The 21998-nt window shown below is 36.6% G+C and overlaps 1 protein-coding gene across 2 annotated transcripts; it reads right to left on the reverse strand.

The window, feature by feature from the left end:
• Positions 1-11742: 11742 nt before the first annotated feature.
• LOC127452435 (E3 ubiquitin-protein ligase MYLIP-B-like) lies at positions 11743-21095 on the reverse strand. Of its 2 annotated transcripts, XM_051717872.1 has the most exons (7): positions 20893-21095; positions 20230-20420; positions 15978-16163; positions 15584-15781; positions 15335-15499; positions 13157-13580; positions 11743-12706 (listed from the first exon to the last, which is right to left on the reverse strand). In XM_051717872.1, the coding sequence occupies exons 1-7, from the start codon at positions 20977-20979 to the stop codon at positions 12539-12541; spliced, it is 1419 nt and encodes a 472-aa protein (XP_051573832.1). In that variant the 5' UTR covers positions 20980-21095; the 3' UTR covers positions 11743-12538. The 2 variants fall into 2 exon arrangements, with proteins under 2 accessions (XP_051573832.1, XP_051573833.1); XM_051717873.1 differs by lacking the exon at positions 15978-16163.
• Between the last annotated feature and the right edge of the window lie 903 nt (positions 21096-21998).

Below are 21998 nucleotides of genomic sequence, written 5' to 3' on the forward strand. Positions count from 1 at the left end.
ACATGACATTTCCTCGAATGCCGCTAACCTCCCCATCTCTGTGCACCACTCTTGAAATGAGGGTGCTCCAGCTGACTTCCATTCCCTAAGAATAATCTGTCTGCTGATCATAACACTGGCTAGGACCCAATTTTTTATGCATTTATCCCCTATATTAATGGCCACCCTATCGCTAAAATACAGAGTCTGGGGCAAAATGAAATTTGAGTGCCCAGCACGTCACTCATAAAACTCTGAACCCTCAACCAAAATTCTTGGATCTTAACACACCACCAAAAAACCTGGGTTGTGTCCCCTTCTTCTGATTGGCATCGCCAGCAGGTGGGTGTGCCTTTAAGACCAAGCCTATATAATCTAGAGGGGGTCCAATAGAATCGATGTAAAATCTTAAATTGCATAAGACGCGTCCTTGCATCTCTAGATGTAGACTTGTTTTTTAGAATCTTAGCCCACACTCCCTCCTCCAATACCAAGATTAAATCTTTCTCCCATAATCTCTTGAAAGAAGCTGAAGCTCCATCCCCCAGACTCTGAATTAGCAGGGAGTAATACACTGATGCCTCATGACCTTTTCCAAATGCAGTAACCACCACTCCCAGAGTATCTGCCACTCTAGATGGGTGTATGCTACTCCCAAAAATAGTACAGAGCAGGTGGCGCAGCTGTAAATACCTGAAGAATTGAGACCTGGGAATCCCAAAATGTTGAACCATATTTTCAATGGATCTCAACACCGAGTGTTGAGTGTAATAACCTCCCTCACAATCCACTCTGTCCAGCAGAAAGGGGACTTATTAATACATCACTTTGGGTTCAGCCATATGTTCGAATCAACATTTAAATAAATGTCCGAATTAAACACTCTGGACACTTTTGTCCATACCACATGCAAATGCGAGATAACGGGCTGTAACTTAACTTCTCCGGTTAGTTTGATAGAAAGGCTTTGCAATGGCGAAATAGGGGCAAGAACTTCCTGTTCAATACAAAACCAGGAAGGGGCTCTCTCAGGTGGAAGCGACCAGTGAATCAAATGTCTGAGACTGAATGCATAATAATAAAACAGAATCTTGGGTAGGCCTAGCCCACCTTTGCAAATCGGCCTATACTTTCAAATTGCTTGAAATAAGAGAGGGGGACATCTATAGGGTAAATAAATAAATAAATTTAATGAAGCCCACCTGCCCACATCGCTCAAAAACCTTTTTATTAAAGGGTCAAAATTAACTCTTAACTAAATCACACAAATTTGCTGGGAATAAAATACCCAAATACTTAATGCCCTGTTTGGGCCACTGGAAGGTGCCTGGCTGAAAAGCCATTACAGGGCAGTACGCTGTCAGAGCCAAAGCTTCGGATTTAGACCAATTAACTCTGTATCCTGAGAACTTAGAAAAGGAATTAATAATTCTGTGGAGGCAAGGCATAGATCTAGTGGGGTGGGAGACGAATAATAAAATATCATCTGCGTAAAACCAAAGCTTATGAACCACACCTCCTGCCATCACCCCTGGAAAATCATCATCCTTTCTTATCACGGCTGCTAATGGTTCCAGGGCAAGACAGAACAATAATGAGGAAAGAGGACAACCCTACTGGGTGCCCATATCCAGAGTAAAATAATCTGAAATTAATCCATTTGTTTGTACCGCCTCTACCAGGTGTCTATAAAGTAACTTGATCCATCCAATAAAAGTATTCCCAAACACGTACATTTCCAAAATCTTAAAAAGTTAATCCCATTCTGTCATATCAAATGCATTTTTGGCATCAAGTGAGATGGCAGCGACCGGAGTCTGATCATTCGCCACTGACCACATGATATTGATGAAACGCCTAATGTTATGAGAAGAGCTACAGCCCCGAATAAACCCCACCTGATCTATATGTATAAGAGATGTCATAACTTAATCGAATAGCCACAATTTTTGACAAAATTTTAACATCTAGCTGGATCAGGGAAATTGGACAGGAACTCTTATACTCGCTTGGATCTTTGTCCTTATTAAGAATCAGACTGATCCGGGCTTGTGTCTTGGTTGGAGGAAGCTTTCCATTCTTTAATGATCCATATAAACCTCTAGCAAAAGTGGAGCCAGTTCTGTAGCTTAAGATCTAAAAAATTCAGCGGCAAAGCCATCTGGCCCCGGAGACTTGCCTGTAGGCAAGGCCTTAATTACCTCGCCAAGCTCCTCCAAGGTTATCTCAGAATCAAGAGAATCAGCCGAAGTTTAGGAAGTTCTAATGGTTCAACAAAGTTTCTAATATCCTCTTCAGTAGATGAAGATGTGGAACTATAAAGATCAAGATAGAATTCTTTAAAAGCATTATTAATATCAGTTGCCGAGGTTAATATTTCAGCACCAGCAGATTTCACTGAGGGAATGGTAGAAAAAGACTCTCTCTGTTTTATATATCTTGCCAGAAGTTTCCCTGCTTTGTCCCCTGACTCAAAGTATGACTGTCTTGCCCTGAATAGCCAAAACTCCATCTTCCACGACAAAATAGTATTATATCTGTATTTCAATCAGGTCAGTTCTCTGAGACCATTAGATGACATTCGCCGCTTCGGCTCTTTTAATATTCCCTTCCAATTCCATGAGTGCTTGTGCTTTGGATTTTTTGGTGAATGCGGCATAATGTATGATCCGGTCCCTAAGAACCACCTTAAGTGCCTCCCAAGCCATGCCCACAGAGGATACTGAGGACCATTTGGTCTCCATGTAAACACTGATTTCAGCCTTTAGCATTTGTTGGAATTCAGGATTTTGCAAAAGGGATACATTAAAGCGCCAACTATATAATTTCCTTTTCTTTATATGTGGCAACACCTCTAAACACACCAGGGCGTGATCTGAGGCTAAAATGTTTCCAACTGAGCAATCAATGACAGATGATATGAGGGACTTAGATATATATAAAAAAAAATCTATTCTAGAGTAAATCTTATGGACTGATGAAAAAATGTATAGTCCTTAACAGATAGGTTCAAAAGCCTCGAAATATCTGTAAGACCAAGATTTTTACACATCCTGTGAAGCGTCAATGTTGCTCTAGGGGGCTTGCACACTTTTGCTTCACTATGATCAAGGACTGAGTCCATCAAAAGATTAATGTCTCCTCCCAATATTATATCATGAGGGGTCCCAGCAGCTTGCATCATCCCTTCAAGATCTATAAAAAAGCCCTGATCATCAATGTTAGGTGCATAAATATTAGCCAAAATAAGACTTTGTCCCTGAATTTCAGCTAAAACAATAATGACTCTTTCTAATTTATCTTTACTCTGTTTGAGACATTTGAATAGTAGATGTTTACTTATCAGCATAATGACTCCCCTGCTCTTACTTGAACGAGCACTATAAAAAAAAAATGCCCACCCTATATCTTTCCAAATTTTTCAGCTTCCTGCAGAGAAAGATGCGTTTCTTGAAGAAACACTATATCATATTTCTTACGCTTAAGAAGAGAAATAACCTTCCTTCTTTTTATGGGGTGCACCAACCCATTCAGATTCCACGTGGAGAGAGACAATCCACTCATATTAACATTTCACATTTTGACATAAAAAAAATGTGTTTTCAAAAACAAGATTATAAGACCACATTCCAACAATAGTGTGACAATCAAAACCTGAACTTCCCCCAGAACAAAATAAACAGAAAAAAGAAAAAATGTGCACACAACAGCGTCAACTGGCGTCCATCCCTCCAAACTCAAACAGTCCATGTACGCCTACGAGAACCCCCGCGACAACTTTGCCATCGGATTGCTCAAGTCTGGTGTTTCTATACAAATTTTGTGAAACAGAATTACACAGCAATAGATAATCTATAAAACAAACTCCAGCCAATAGCATGTAGCTTCATCCATAAAACTGTCCTTAAGGTGTGACACTGTACAAAAAAAAAACACCAGCCGCTAGGCAGAACCAGCACAAAAAGAATGCACAGATTTTTCAAACAGTAAAGCGAATGTTCAGTGAGCCAGTCCACATGGCTGCAACGTGAGTACAACAAGATGACCCACTTACTCCACTGACTTTGCAAAAAATACTCCACAAAACAAACTCCAGCCAATAGGAGGAACAAGCACAAATAGCATGTAGTTTCATCCATAAAACTGTCCTGAAGGTGAGTTACTCTACAAAATAAACTCCAGCTGATAGGCGGAACCAGCACAAAAAGAACATACAGATTCTTCAAACAGTCAAATGAATGTTCAGTGAGCCGGTCCACTTGGCTGCAGCATGAGTGCAAACAAATGACTTAATCACTCCAATGTCTTTGCAAGAAATACTCCACAAAAATAACCCCAGCCAACAGGAGAAATAAGCACAAAGAGCATGTAGATTCATCCACAAAACTGTCCCGAAGGTGTGCCACTCTACAAAATAAACTCCAGCCGCTAGGCGGAACCAGCACAAAAAAAAGTGTGCAGAATCTTCAAACAGTCAAGTGCGTGTAGCTCAAGTTCAGTGAGCCGGTCCTCTCGGCTGCAACATGAGTACAATGAGATGACTTGCTCACTCCACTGACTTTATGAAGGACATCACTTGCTGTGGGCATGTGAATATTTTATGGCCAACCTTAGCATTTATTCTCAATTTGGCCGGGAATATCAGTGCAAAAGCGACCTTACGTTGATGTAAAAGTTTTGTGCATTCCTTGAATCAATCACGTTTCTCTCTTGTCAAATTCGCAAAGTCTGGGAACAAGAAAATGCTGTGGTTCTTCCAAGAAAGCCTTCCTTTAATCCTCACCTCACATAACACAAGATTTTTATCGGATGATCTCAGAAATTTGGCCAGAATTTTGACCAGAATCCTCTGCGGATCGACGAGCAGGAACCCTGTGAGCTCGCTTGATTTTCAGTTTATGGCCTGCTATGTCGAGCAGATTCAGAAAGAGCCCATCCAGGAATTTCACCATATCCTGTCCCTCTGCTCCCTCAGGGATTCCAACGATATGGACGTTATTCCGCGAGCTATGGTTCTCCATGTCCTCCAACTTCTCCCAGACATGCTCCAAATCCACCTCAGTCACTGGTGGATTAGCAGATAATTCCCTCTCCGATGACTCCAGATAACTGATCCATTTCTCGACATCCCCCACTCTTGTAACCACCTCAGTGAACTTCGCCTCCATGGTAGTGATCGATCGACATATCACAGCAAGATCCTCCAAGTCATCAACGACTTTCGTCAGCATTGCCGTCATTTTCAGCATCTCTCACCACATTTCCTGCACTTCTCCGACTAAATCGACTCCCTGGCTCGCGGTCTGCTCAGGGGCATCAGCTTGAGCACAGAAGTGTCTTTTATTGTCTCCAGAGTCCGAGGATTTTGAATTCTTTGACATATTGTCCTCCTAGAACAGTTATGGAACAGAGTGTATCGAATCTCACCGGTTTATGTCATTAAAAGTGTTAAAACTAGCAAAGTGCGCAGAGCTCCCCGTTCACACGTCCGATCCTCGCATGGCATCACGTGACTCCGAAATTAACTGGTTATTAACCAGTAACAGCATTTAAAATAACGTTTTCACTCCAGAACAATTGAAAATTGAGATTTTGTTCCTGTTTTCGGGTATGTTTTGTAAAAATTTCTTGGTAATACTTTACAATAGGTTCCATTTGTTAACATTAGTTAACAACATTAGTTAACATGAACTAACAATGAACAATGATTTATTAATCTTAGTTCCCTTACAGGTCAGTCATTTCAATGCTGCGTCACTTTAGCTGATGCTAGGGGTTATCTCTGCAGGTGTAATCAATCTCTAAAGTCAATTTTAATTGGCAGATAGTGCTTTGTGCTCTGCCTCCCTTGTGCGTATCATTTGGGCGTATATATGGCGGCACACAGCGCTAGCTTGTCAGAATTTTCCCCTTCAGGATAGCAATATCTATTTCTCGTATTCTGCACATCAATTGGATTTTCTCTAATAGAATCACCTTCAAGATTTGCACTCTTCACAGCAAACTGACTTTTACATGCCGATTTCTACATTTCGCTGCAGTTTTCTGGTGAAATGAACACTAGAGGAGCTACAACAACAGTGCATTTTATTCATTGTCACAGAAATCACGAGTAAAATTGATGATTAGAACTTTATAAAAATTTATTTTTCACTCTATTACTCACCCCCTGCTATGTTATGATATTAAAACACTTTACTTTAACACATGATTTGAAAAACTATATATTTTAACACTTGCATTACAGACCCACTACAGATACACACTTATTTCTGTATTGTAAGCTTGCCTTGTAGCTCACCTGATAAAGCGTTGGACTTTGAGTTTGACCATCACGGTTCATATCCAGTTAAAGACACATGAAAGTGAAAGTGGCATAGAAGCTAAACGGAATGACATGGTTGCTTCAGTAAATGAGTATTTTTTTTTTTTTTTTTGAATTTGTATTTTAAAACACTATCGGTTAAGATTAGGTGTTGGTTAAGGGTAAACATGTCTGTTTTGTTAAACTCTCATTTATCTTTCCAGACACTATTGGTTAGGTTTAGGGTACAGTTTTAGGTCAGGGAGGTACATTTTACCCATTAAAACCTCCATCTAAAATTCACCTTGAAAACCTCGTCTGATGACAACCTAATTTTGCTCGGTTTTAGCGCCCTCCGCTGAACACTTTGAAACTGCAGCCAAACATGGAATGAAGAGCGTAATTTCAGTTTTGCAAAAACGTTGCAACGTTCACGTAAATTTCATGAGACCAGGCTGGTTTTCTTGTAATCTCTGTGGTGCTCCGGCGATCACCGATTACCACTTTTCACCGTTGAACGACAGCATGTGGAATATTCCTCCTGTGTGACAGCGGACAGACGAGCATCTTCGCCATTTTCACTGCTTCACAGCAATCAGATTATTCTACGGCCTGTGGGCCTCAACGAAAGTATCCTTTGAATTACTGGAATTCTACTGGAATTTTATGTACAGTGTAACATAAGCGCTACAGCCTGATTGTGTTTGTGTGTAGGCTATTTGTATACTGTGCACAATTGTAAAAGAGCGTTTGCTTCACAACGTCTTTATAAAGATTGCGTTTTGCAAATGGTTCCACAAGTACATAATAACAAGCATATTTCCCTCTGTCTGGCGGGCCCGAGCACTGTTTTACGTAAAGCAGTGCTCGTTGAGGCTGATTGTGTTCACTGTAACTGCATGAATCTCAAGGTGCTTTGCTCTTGGCTCGTTTTCGTTCTGAAAGCCGAAGCCGCCCCCCTCACCTCCCACTATACTCCTTCTGCGGCTTCCGAGGAACTGTACGAAGGAGGCGCGTGAGGTCAGGACAACATTTTTAAAATCAAAAGTATATGTTAACAATAGTTCATGCAACATGAACTAACATTAACTAACAATGAACAATTGTATTTTATTAACTTACTAAAGATTTAAAAATGCATTAACTAATGTAAACTAATAAAACCTTATTGTAAAGTGTTACCAATTTGGGTCAGTTTTCGGTTTTAATTTTCGTTCCCTGAATCGTTTTTAGTCCCTGGCCAAAAAGGAAAATTCTGTCATAATTTACCAAGGCCGTAACCATGTCTTGAACATTGGGGGGGACCAAACCATTTTGGGCGGTCATGGGTCACGGGTGTTGAGGTGACAAATATAATGGTCCTCTTTGGTCTTTTAATATAGTAAAGGGGCTGAATGCAATAATTTTCTGAATAAAGGCTTGAAATTCGATAAAGGCCCAAAATTGTATAATTTATGGTTTTAAAAGATACATGTATTTTTAAAGTTCAAACAGTACAAGACAAACACTGTGTCTGCATTGCTAGCAATTTGCTGGTTTCAATCATCTTTTCTTTCTTTTTTGTGCTGTCTCAAAGAAAAGATGAATATAATTTGAATTTCTTTTCATCATTGATGTATCTGTAAAATGACATGACTGTGTCAGCTGGCTAGCAAAAAGAAAATACACAAAATGATTTACTGCCCTCAAGTTGTCCCTCATTGTTTTTTACTCCCAGTAGAATCTTAACACAATATTTTCTTCAAGAATCCTAATGCTGCTCTTTTCCATACAAAAACAGTTCATATTGACCACTGCTGTCAAGGTCCAAAGAGAAAAAAAATCATTATAAAAATATTATAAAAGTAGTCCATACAACACAAAGCTGTTGTGTGGCCCCAGAAAGCTTGGAATATAGTGCACTTGTCATATGGACTACTGTTATGATGTCTTTATACTGAACCTTTAATAACAATTTATAGTATTTGTCCTTTATGAAGCTTGACCACTCCTGCTCACTATAAACTGTTATTCTATGGAATAGAGCTGCTTAAAATATCTATTTTTATGTTCCAAGATAAAACCCAGCATATGGGTTCTGAACAACATAAGGGTGAGTAAATGAGTGAGTAAAAGTACATTTTCCATTTTGAGGTGAACTACTCCTTTAACTGGTGGCTCATTTTTTGAGCACAAACCTGACAAGACATACTCTAAATAAAATGGTCTCTTTTAAAAGACTTTTAGGAGATGCTGTACAAAATTCAGAATTATTTAAAGACATAAAGAAATTATTTAGAAAATCTTGAATTGACTAAATTATTACCTAATAATATTTTCATTAAGAATATATGACACTGTCCTTGCCAAAACCTAAAAGCACAATAGAAGTCACAAGTTGCTGGTCTAATGTTCTAGTTCTGATCTGGGTGATAACGCTCTACTTTGTGTTTTTTATAGATAATTTTCTTAGACAATGTTAAGAGAATTTTCTAAAAAGCTACCTTAAAAACCTGCCAGATTACCACATTCCTTTACAATATACACACATTCGCTCTTTATCTTAAACTTGACATGCTGAAAACTGCTCTGTTAATGTCTATAAATGTATAAGCAAATGCAATTTATATTCTGCATATCAAATAGTGTTTAAATTAGATTTTATTAGGTAGTATAGAAGTGCACTAGTAGAGATATTAGATTTTAATAAGTGATTAAATTAGGTTTTAATTAGTGCAGAAAGACATAAGGATATAAATTAGTAAACGTTTTAAAAGAGTACACAGCCCATTATTACCCCTGCTGCCCCAGATTGGGAGGGCCTGTTAGTATCGACACTTGAACAAGGTGACAAATGTCTTCTGTGAAGAAATCTCCTACCATGCCAGAGTGATCATGTTGACCATGCATCCATTTTAGGCTTACACACAACATACAGCCCAAAGTTCATCACTCTTGCTCAACTGAACCTATCTCAATCACTTGCAATTACATGTCAAGCTATACCTTGAGGCCTCAGGCAGCACACTACTTTTCAGAATGTAAGATCAATGATTATGTAACCAGGGTTGGGAGGGTTACTTTTGAAATGTATTCCACTACAGATTACAGAACACATGCTGTAAAATTTAATTTGTAACAATTATAAATTAGATTAGATTACTCAAGGTCAGTAATGTATTCTAAATACTTTGGATTACTTCTTCAGCACTGGTAGATTTTTTCAATTGTTTTGACTATAAAAACTCTGCCAGTACAGTAAAAAAAAATACACGTTAAAATACATTCTCCGAAAAACCTAAATATCTTATGCAGTGTTGTTTCTAAAACAAGATCAATCAAATTGATCTTGTTTTAAGGACTTTTAGATATTTTTATCAAGAATATGATTTTTGCCCTAATATCAAAGGTCTTACTAGAAAAAAGAAATTATGATCCAACGTGAATTTTATTGATAAAAAAATATGATTGTGGCAGGTAACGTGCATGTAAAATGACTAGAAATAGCATTTTAGCTTAGCGTAAAGCTGACAATTTACACAAGGTTTATTTCTATTTCTTCTGCTCCAAACTTACTTCAAACTAACTTCTCTTTCTGCTTGTATGAATGTAACACATCATAAGAAAGTGTTTCATCGCTGTTCAGATGCACTTTGGATCGCATCATTTATATGTAGTATATAAATGTTTTCCATCTGAAAGGACTAAATATTAAATGAAACAAATGACAATAAAATGCAAAGTAATCTCTTCAGTAATCAAAATACTTTTTGAATGTAACTGTATTCTAATTACAAATGATTTAAATTGTAACTATAGTGGAATACAGTTCCTAATATTTTTTATTTTAAATACATAATAATTACATTACATGTATTCCGTTACTCCCCAACCCTGTATGTAACAGAGGGGTGGCTGGGGTTTTATGTAAGACATCGTATCTGATATAAGGTTAGTGTCTCAGGAGAGCTTTTATCTACAGTATATGTGCTCACATGGGGCTGTGACATGGGGCAATATTTTTTTTGAGAGATGCTCCCGTTCAGACAAATGCTGAGTAATCTAACAATGAGTCCTCTGTCAAGCTTTTGGCATCCTTTCTCACACCAAGTTCATGTATGAGGGATGTGTAATCAGAATGTTGTTGTCTTAGGAGGGTTTCTAAAAGGGTCAGACAGATACAACCTTGTCTGTGGCATTGAATAATTCAAGGCATCTGCATCCATATGTGACCTTAAAATCATATTAAAACAAATGGAAAATTATATTTAAATGGCCATGATCTGTAAGGAAACATTCCACTGTAAGGTATGAGCTATTCGCTTTTGGTAGGTGTTTGCTATTACTGTATTTATCTAGTCTGTCAAGAGTTATGAGGAGATTTTATTAGGCATAACCTTTACCATCAATGCATCAGACACTGTAGTTATCTGTGCATATCAGTAAAGTTGTATGTACAGTATCAGTACAGTTATACTCTATGTGCAAAATGTGAGTTTCAAAATTACTTGGTACTAATATTACTTTATTACAGTAGGGTTTATAGAGTGGACCTACAGTATGTTTGAGAAACATCTTTAAGGCTGCTTGCTTCATACTAATTTTGCATGAAGCTCATGTAACGTTATGCCATGTTAAGGTTTGCTTGTTCAAAAATCTACAAATACTTTATTAATTATCACATTTGTCAAAAATATTATACAGCTAAATCTGGTTGGATCCTGAGATTAAAAGGTGTGTGTGTGTGTATAGGGTATCAGTATGAACTAGAATGCACTTAAAAGGTCTTAGAATTAATTCAACAGAACAAACATCCTGTGTAGATAAACAAAGCCTTACAAAAAACTTCTTCAAAACAAGAACAAATGTCAGATTTTAAAAGGTTGGTAAAAACTCTTTATTTCACACCAAAATTAAAACTGAAATGCATGTCAACATAGAAGAAGATAGAACTATTTGTGTTAGTTGGACCTTTTGTTATAAAGTGCATAAGATTATTTTTTTGGTCACACATTATATTAGGTGGCCTTAACTACTATGTACTAACTTTAAATACATACAAGACTATGTACTGTATTTACTGTGTAACTACATATTGTTCTGCAAAATGCCCACATTTGCTGCTACTGAGGTTGAGGTAAGGGTAGGTTTAAGAGTAAGGGTAGGGTTAGGATTAGGGGGCAAGAGTTAGGTTTTGGGTTAAGGGTTGGGTTAGGGGTAATGTTAACAGTGTAACTACAAATGTAATTACATGCAAGTACTTTAAATGTAAATACAATGCAACAACATGTATGCACATAATAAGTACATTGTGTCAAATGATTAAGTACATAGTAGTTAAGGCCTCCTAATATAAAGTGTGTCCCTTTTTTTTGTAAATACTGCAATAGCACTGAATGAAAACTCATATAATTTACTAAAATGTATTTTTAGATATATTTATATTTATATAATTAAAACTGAAAATAATAACACATAAATACCTTTTAAAAATCCTTCTTGGTGTGGAGTGTTATCGAGACCTGTTACAATTGCATCCTGTTACAATCAGGTCAACTTACACATTTTTGCTGGAACTTGTATGCAGAACATAAAATAAATATGAGTTTTTGAGAAAAAGCAATACACATTATGCATTAATGATATTTTGTGGCTCGGTATTAAAGTATTAAAGTCTATTACATTATTAAAGACTATTAAGGCACCATATAACACATTACCCTGCAAATATTTGCATCTCTGTATTGTTTTCTAATACCATACACTCTTTATTTGGGTTGTGCTGACATACAGTTTTTTCCCCTGCAGTATTAATTATTTGTTTACTCCTGTAAAGTATAATTAGCCTTTGATTAAACAAGAAACATAAATAAAACTATACTGTCAGGCTGCTCTTCTGTAGTTTGAAGAATGTTGCAGCACTGACAGTTCAGTCGTTATTTCTCAAGGTACTTACAGATAGCCAGCTTTAATCTGTAATATTACACCATTCACTTTCATTGCACCAAGTGAATAGTGACTGAGGTTGTCACTCCCTAACATTCTGCCTTTCTATTGTGTTCCACGGAAGACAGAAAGCCAAACTGATTTGGAACAACATGAGTAAATGAGTTGGATTGAGTAAATGATGATAGAATTTTCATTTTTGGGTGAACTACTATCCTTTGATGCTGACTCCATAGAACCATAGATTATTTATCATAAAAATGTCATTACTTTCTAAAGAGTATGTGGATAGTGTACCAGTCCATATGCAGTGTGCAGATATTATCCATTCTACATCTGGCAGCTCTTTTCTTTATTGTCACAGTTCTCTGAGATGGCAGTCCCTCTGGGTGCATTGTAGGTGACATATTTTGCCTCCACCAGGCCAAGCAGACTAGCACAGGTGGGTAAATAAACATGCTGAACACGGTTCACCTCTGAGCGGCACACTGGGCAAAGCTGATTAGAAAAAAAAAAGTAAAACTGTTAACATAAACCTATATCTTATCTATCTTTCATCTTATGTGTTCACTGAAGATAAATAGGCAATTAGGCAATGTGCCAGTTTCAACTATACAGCTATGCACCATTGAACTGATATAAGACTTTTATAATGACAGAAGGTTAAATTCAAAAGGTCATAGGACTGCCGCATATAGAGCAATTCTGATTATCAAGATCTTTGCCTGAACAGACACTAATGGATGACGTCACATGTTGGTCACATGTAGGGAAATATGTTAGGAGGGTAACTAGAAGTTACGTAAACCTAATCCTGTATGTTCTCTTAATTATTAACTTAACTGGTCAATTTAGTACAGATGACAGTTTCTAAGCATGACAAATCACACTTTCATTTTATATGTATTTATATGTACATTTAATTTTTATTATTACTACAATAGTCACCTGAAGTTGACTGGCACAGTTATAGCAGCATAAAATGTGTCCACAAGGACAGAAGGCAGCATTGATCTCTTTTTCGCAGCACAGAGCGCAGGTCAGAGCCTCTTTTAGCCTTTGGAGCCTCTCCCTCAGAATGTGAGTTTCTCTGCAGCTCATGCATGTCCTCTCCTCCCTCGCAACTTTCACATGCCTCAGCGGAGAGGACGAGGGACTGCAGCTGTCTCGCATGCTCCCACATTCAGTTCCAGTCATCCTTGCATTGAACAGGGCACGCTGGGCACGGTCATACACTTCTTTGGACGTCCGCTGGATATCGAACATATACCGTTTACCAACGTCAATGCTTTCGTTGAGGAACAGGGAGGCCAGGTGACCCTTGAAGTCCCGACTGTATTGCATCTTTACTGAGCTCATTACCGTGTCACACCTGGAAGAGTTATAAGTTATAATTGTGTTAATAAAACATAGGCAAGTAAAGGCATGTCTCATTCATCAAACAGGCATTTTCAAATATCTACGCAAAGGTATTTACACTGTAAAAAGTTGATAGGTGCAGTTGTTACCTTAATGGGATAGTTCTCCCAAAAATGAAAATTCTCTTATCATTCACTCACCCTCATGCCATCCCAGATGTGTATGACTTTTTTACTTCAGCAGAACACAAACGATGATTTTTAGAAAAACATCTCAGCTCTGTAGGTCCATACAATGCAAGTGAATGGTGACCTTTGTAGCTCCAAAAATCATATAAAGGAAACAAAAGAGTAGTCCATATTACACCAATGGTTAAATCCATATCTTCAGAAGCGATATAATAGGTGTGGGTGAGAAACAGAACAATATTTAAGTCCTTTTTTACTCTAAATCTCCACTTTAACTTTCACTTTAAGATGTAAAAGTGAAAATAAACAGGCACCACATGTGGCTTTCAGATGTAAAAGTGAAAGTGGAGATTTAGATTAAAAAAGGACTTAAATTTGTATCTGTTTCTCACCCACACCTATTATATAGCTTCTGAAGATACTGTATGGATTTAAACACTGGAGTCATATGGATTACTTCTGTGTGTCCTTTATATTATTTTTGGAGCTACAAAGGTCTGGTCACCATTCACTTGCATTGTATGGACCTTCAGAGCTGAGATATTCTTCTTAAAATCTTTGTTTGTGTTCTGCTAAAGAAAGAAATGTATACACATCTGGGATGGCATGAGGGTGAGTAAATGATGAGAGAATTTTCATTTTTGGGTGAACTATCCCTTTAATATTTATTTGTTATTTGTGAGTTATTTGTGTTAAATCTGACCCTTAAAAAAGACTTCTGTTGGTGTAACAGAATGCAGTCAGGTTTATTCAGTGTATATATATATATTGGCTTGAATAAAACCAGTTCATTTAGATGTTACCACATGAATTATTATTACACATAAAGTGTATGCATAGGGGGACTTTATTCTGATTATTATTGTTTTTTATTAAAACCTTTTTATTTTTCATGGAAACCTGTGCTCAATAAGCTAACAGCCTACATGAACACTAATGGAGCCCATTAAGTTTCCTTGTTGCAGTTAGTCTAGTAGTACTTTTGCATTATGAATATGCCAAAGTACTTTACAAAGTACTACTTTAAGGTTTTGAGTTGAATGAGTTGAATGTCAGTCAAGACTTAAACTATACTATTTTGGCACACCTTAACCACAATGAAAATCATTTTTACCTAAAAAAATGCGCTTCATTTGGTTACATCTAAATAAACTGGTATAGTTCAAGTCAAAAATATGATTTAACAACATCACTGAATCGATCTGAATTCATTAGGTGACACAAACCAAACTAATTTTAAAAGTTAGCTTAGGAAAAATAGCTCTTTAAGGTTACAACAGCAGGTCACCACTTTTTACAGTGCAGCTGATAGAATTCATACATACATTCATATCTCTCTTATCTTCTATCTTTCATATTTCGTGTTCCCTGAAGATAATTATGCAATTAGGCAATGTGCCAAAAACAATATAGTCATGAACCACTGAGCTAATATAAAATTTGATGTTGTCAGAGGGTGAAATTCAAAGGGTCATAGGACTGAAGATGATTTTTAGTTCAAAACAAGAATAACTTAAATTGTATTCTCTTTTGACATCTCTTTCCTAAGTAAGGCTGATAGAATTGTAGCAATATTCACCTGTAAAAGGTGTGGATCTCTGTGATAGCACGATACAGTCCATTGGCAGCACTGGGGCTGATGAACTTAAAGAGGAGCACCACACTGTCTCCATTGTCCTTTGTGATGGTCACATATACGTTCTTTCCAGATTGAGTGGCCATTTGAATGACTGGATACATGATTCTGAAGGAAATCATGTAATAGGATTGAAATTTGTACTTCATAATGAGCCTATGAGATCTCTTATCATCGTTTTCAAGTCTTTACCTTTCAATAGGTGTGAAATCCGTTTTGCAGACAAACAGGCCCTCTGGTCCAACCCCAATGAGCAGCTCCTGTCCCTCTGAGCCACGAGCAGAGTGCCACTCTACACCATAGTTATTAAGGGAGGAAACCAACTGCAGGGCTTGATATTCTGCAGAAGCTTGACTGACACCTTCCAACTCTTTATGCCTCCAACAAATACTATAAAAATAAGACAGCCGTTCCACATATAAACACTCAAATTAAATTAGATGTTTTGTTTTGTCAGTCAGAATTGTTTGGTCAGAATTTCCATGTTCTATCTGTATTGTTTTATTCTTTCTACAACATTCAGAGAAAGAATCTGTGATTGTGTTATTTTGACTGAGAATTTAAAACAAACTCCTAGTGTTCTTACTTATTGATGGTGTCATGGCTGGGTTCTTGACCATAGATCTGTGAGTAGCAGTAATTGGCCATGTTATGGTTGTAATCTCCAAACTCTGCCTGAGCCAATAACGCACAGAACTCTATAGCCTGCATCATGTCCAATCGCAAGCTTCCTTTGAAAAGCTCCTCCTTTACATGCAATAGAAACAAATGTCTGCAGAGAAGCAAAAATACATGAAAAACTAGTTAACAGACATCGATCCATATTTAGCAACTAAATATTAAAGTTGATCCAATAAAGAGCAAGAAGAATATAGTTGACTCTTTTAAACCAGCCAAATATTTTCATCACTTAACACACTGACCATAGTCTAATACTGTTCAGTTCCATCAAAATAAAAATAGCCTATATATTTGCACACCAATGTTATTATTTTTATTTTTTTTGCTAAACTGTTTTTATGACAAATTGATGTTGATTGAATTTATGCTGCTGAGAAGATTTTTAAAATCTCAATATTTAATAATTACAATATTATATTGTAAAAATAATATTATAATGTACCTGCTGTATAATATTAATATAATGTAACTACAATATTTACAGTTATATATTTAGTTATATATCCAATATTTATAGTTATAATACTGTAATTACAACATTATTAGAGAAAGGCAAAAGTAATTATATCAGTCCGTCAGTCAGTCAGTCACAATAACTATATACAGTATATATAGTATATATAGTCTATATAGTCTATATATATATATATATACTGGCGGCCAAACGTTTGGAATAATATACAGATTTTGCTGTTTCGGAAGGAAATTGTTATTTTAATTCACCAAAGTAGAATTCAACTGATCACAAAGTATAGTCAGGACATTACTGATGTAAATAAACAGCACCATCACTATTTGAAAAAAGTCATTTTTGATCAAATCTAGACAGGCCCCATTTCCAGCAGCCATCACTCCAACACCTTATCCTTGAGTATTCATGCTAAATTGCTAATTTGGTACTAGAAAATCACTTGCCATTATATCAAACACTGCTGAAAGCTATTTGGTTCGTTAAATGAAGCTTAATGTTGTCTTTGTGTTTGTTTTTGAGTTGCCACTGTATGCAATAGACTGGCATGTCTTAAGGTCAATGTTAGGTCAAAAATGGCAAAAAAGAAACCGCTTTCTCTAGAAACTCATCAGTCAATCATTATTTTGAGGAATGAAGGCTATACAATGCTTGAAACTGCCAAAAAACTGAAGATTTCATACAAAGTTGTACACTACAGTCTTCAAAGACAAAGGACAACTGGCTCTAACAAGGACAGAAAGAGATGTGGAGACCAGATGTACAACTAAACAAGAGGAGAAATACGTCAACACCAGTTTCATGTACAACAGTAAAGAGAAGACTCAGGGATGCAGGCCTTATGGGAAGAATTGCAAATAAAAATACAATTTTGAAACACAAAAACAAAAAGAAAAGGTTTGAGTGGGCAAAGAAACAGCCATTGGACAACAGATAATTGGAAAAGTGTGTTATGGATCTTAACCCCATTGAGCTTTTGTGGGATCAGCTAGACTGTAAGGTGCGTAAGAAGTGCCCGACAAGACAGCCACATCTATGGCAAGTGCTACAGGAAGCGTGGGGTTAAATGTCACCTGAGTATCTGGACAAATTGACAGCTAGAATGAAAGGATCTTCAAAGCTGTCATTGCTGCACATGGAGGATTTTTTGATGAGAACTCTTTTAAGTTATTTAAGAAGTTCTGAACATTTTTTTCAAATTGTAATAGTAATTTTTCATGTTATTAATGTCCTGACTATACATTGTGATCAGTTGAATGCCATTTTGGTGAATAAAAGTACCAATTTCTTTCCATAAGAGCAAAATCTGTACATTATTCCAAACTTTTGGCCACCAGTGTATATATACAACTACCTGTATATATATACAGGTATATATACAGCTCTGGAAAAAATTAAAAGACCACTGCAAAATTATCAGTTTCTCTGGATTTACTATTTATAGGTATGTATTTGAGTAAAATTAACATTTTTGTTTTATTCTATAAAGTACTGATAACATTTCTCCCAAATTCCAAATAAAAAAATTGTAATTTAGAGAATTTGACAGCTGGTCAAAATAACAAAAGAGATGCAGTGTTTTCAGACCTTGAATAATGCAAAGTTCATACTAAAACAAGTTCATATTCATTTTTAAACAACATAATACTAATGTTTTAACTTAGGAAGTGTTCAGAAATCAATATTTGGTGAAATAACCCTGATTTTCAATCACAGCTTTCATGTGTATTGACATGCTCTCTACCTTTCACATTGCTGTTGGGTGACTTTATGCCACTCCTGGCACAAAAATTAAAGCAGCTCGGCTTTGTTTGATGGCTTGTGCCCATCCGTCTTCCTCTTGATCACATTCCAGAGGTTTTCAATGGGGTTCAGGTCTGGAGATTGGGCTGGCCATGACAGGGTCTTGATCCAGTGGTCCTCCATCCACACATTGATTGACCTGGTCTGTGATCAAGAGGAAGATGGATAGCCACAAGCCATCAAACAAAGCCGAGTTGCTTAAATTTTTGCACCAGGAGTGGCATAAAGTCACCCAACAGCAATGTGAAAGGTTGAGAGCATGTCAAGATACATGAAAGCTGTGACTGAAATCAGGGTTATTCCACCAAATATTGTTTTATGAACTCTTCCTAAGTTTAAACATTAGTATTGTGTTGTTTAAAAATGAATATGAACTTGTTTTCATGCATTATTCAAGGTTTGAAAACACTGCATCTTTTTGTTATTTTGACCAGTTGTCATTTTCTGCAAATAAATGCTCTAAATGACAATATTTTTATTTGGAATTTGGGAGAAATGTTGTCAGTATTTTATAGAATAAAACAAACATTTTCATTTTACTCAAACACATACCTATAAAAAGTAAATCCAGAGAAACTGATAATTTTGCAGTGGTCTCTTAATCTTCTTCCAGAGCCGTATAAATATATATACATATATATATATATATATATATATACAATACATATACATCATATATATATATGAAAATATAAACTTTTTATTTAGATTTTTTTTAAACATATCACTTGCAATATGTAAAGACCCAGTTTGTCTCTCATTAACAGAGTTTCATGCACTGTTAGCCCATCTACAATATAAAAACAATGTGTCTGCTTGAAGCCAGGTTTAATCAGTGACCTAAACCCAGTGAAGTTCAGTAACATGAGTACACTTGTGACTTCTGGCACATATTTCTATACCCCGATATAAATCACATGTACAAGTGATACTATAAAGAAATACTATAATAAATTAATACATTACACAATAATGTATGACCAAACCTTTTGCAAAACACCACACTAATGTACAAAGATCTGTTGCATTACTAAAAAACTATGAACATATTTGATAAAACCCATTAAGTGTTACATAACACAATAAAGTCCACAGTCTCTACAATAATAATCCATGTTGGCACAATCCAATTTATGAAAGACCTTGAAAGTCTGAGAAAGAATAACAAAGGCTGGCCAGAGGGACCTGGATTTGCAGACATTGTGTAAGATTATGTAAAAGGCAGCATCACATTACAGCGCTTTTCTACTCAGAATCCGGCATACTAACACCTCCCAGCACCCACCCTCAAAACCAACAGCACTCATCAGACATGACCAAACAGTTCCACTAGTCCTCTAGTTCGGAACACACTGTACTTCCATTATATGAACATCTTATGAAGGTGCTTCTCTTCTATAAATTAAGCATTTACAGTGAACCAAATGTGCAGATAATACATATGACATGTGAGTATTCAGAACCACATATGTCCCTTAGATTGCCAAGAGAGAAGAGTTTTTACCTCAGTACACTACTACGATACAGGAGACACTCCCTAAAAAGTGTGCCACTTTCAAGAACAAACATGTAACAGTTAACTCCCTGGCAAAAAGTCAAAAGAGTGACATTTTAAGCAAGATGCATGAAAAGTTGGTCAAAGGTGGAGAAATAAAACAAAACAGCACTGCTGAGGCATAATGTGCTATGAATCACAGTCATCTGACTTTATGTAGCTGCTTCCTGCTTGCGAGAGATGTGTGAGATGTAAAAAAAAAAAATGTGCCTCACGTTCTCCAGAGTGAGCAAAAATGTGAAGCCTCAATGATTCTGCAGATATATATAACATATTACTAGAAATGTTTCTGTAATGAAAAAGGTTCCCATTACTGAAGTGGAGATTTACCTTGTTTGCTCTTGCAGAATTAGATGGGGTTCAACAAAAAACTTGACTCGCAGCCTCAGTCTGCAGGGGGACAGGGTGTCTGCTTGTTGAGAAAATCTGTTTCTGAGATTGAGCCATAAAACTTCTCCCTTTGTACCAGTGAACTGGAGTCCAAAATAATCCACCTCAATGATCCCCATTTTCCAGCATATCTGCCACAAACAAACAAAAAACATTCCGTTACAAGTTTTTGGAATGCATAAATTGTGCTCTCATCCATGCTGGGACTTGGGCTCTGTCTACCCCTCCCCTTTCGAAAGACAAGACGTGTTACATAAGAGGGACGTTTAGGTGGCAGGAACAAAACCACTTTTCAATGTATATTGGTGTTGTATAAGTAATTATAGAAAAAATAAAGACATTTTAGGCTATATAGGTACGTTTCCTCAATTGTTACACCTCTAAATGCTTGCTCTTCTTGTAGCTAGTTATAATTCTTGTTCATCCTTTTTGTTTAAAGAGATGAGTATTACTTTAATACAGCCACATTTTTTGTTTTGTTTGATAAAAGCCATGTGGCACGACAGTCATGGTGATCTTTGCTGTATTATGAATGATGGTAACGAGCATGTTCCAAATGTAATAATCAAGAAGTGCCTAAAGTCCTGAATTCGCATTGCTCACCTTATTAAGAATTTCCTCTCCGTTTGCTTTTGGGTCCACCTCCACTTCCACAACCACAGAGTCCGGACGAGTTATGTGGCATAGCATGATTGATGCAGGTTCTTGTTTCACACGTTGTCCAGGAAAACGGATAAAGTGACATTTAACTTACTTCTCTGGCTCAAACCCCAAAGGCAAACCAGCGAGAGGAGGTTAGTGAAGCCCTGGTCTAACGCAAGGATCCGCCTCCCCGTTACAGTGATTCCGATTAGCCAGCGAATTGCTCTTTCGAACCGGTTCTTTTTAAAGAGTCAGTCGAACCGATTCCCAAAGCATTTGTAAATCACTCGACTTGTGTTAAAACTGTGATATGCGGGTTACATGGAATCATAAACAATCCAGCTTTGACACAATCTAGTAAAATAGCGATCGTAAAATCTCGTGAGATTTGTTTTATTTATTTTTAATTTTTTTTTTTTTTTACACATTACATAAACAGAACAATAGCCCTGTATAAGACAATTACATGGAAAAAGGGAAAAGACAAAGAACCGAGAAATAATCTGACATTTCTCAGTCAGAAGGTTATAATATTGGTAACACTTTAAAATCAGGTTACATTGGTTAACATTAGATAACAACATAAGTACACATGATCTAACAATTAACAATATTTTTACACCATGTACTGATCTTGGTTAATGTTAATTTCAACATATACTTACAAAGATTTTAAGGCAAAGGCTATTTGCACTAAGTGTAAAAAGCAACAAAAAGCATCTTCTTTGCACTAAGTGCAAATAGTGGCAGATACTCTTACACCCCTGTTTAAATACTAACATAAAGTATAGTGGCATTACTGCAGCATTTTTATTGTGTTTATGTGGAGTCCCACAGACACCCTACACCAACCCCCTAGTTTTGTAAGACACTACCTTACAAAAATTAACCATAGTTTTACTACAGCAATCGTAGTATCACCATGGTATTTTTCTAGTAAAATCATAGTAACCACAAAATTAAACATGGTAAAAATTAACTACTATTATCAACATGTTACTGTAGTAACATGTTGGTTAGTACATCAGAAATATATAGTTTCCACCAAAACACATGGTTAATACAAT

Source organism: Myxocyprinus asiaticus, chromosome 15, assembly GCF_019703515.2.
Source record: "Myxocyprinus asiaticus isolate MX2 ecotype Aquarium Trade chromosome 15, UBuf_Myxa_2, whole genome shotgun sequence".
NCBI classification, from domain to species: Eukaryota; Metazoa; Chordata; class Actinopteri; order Cypriniformes; family Catostomidae; genus Myxocyprinus; species Myxocyprinus asiaticus.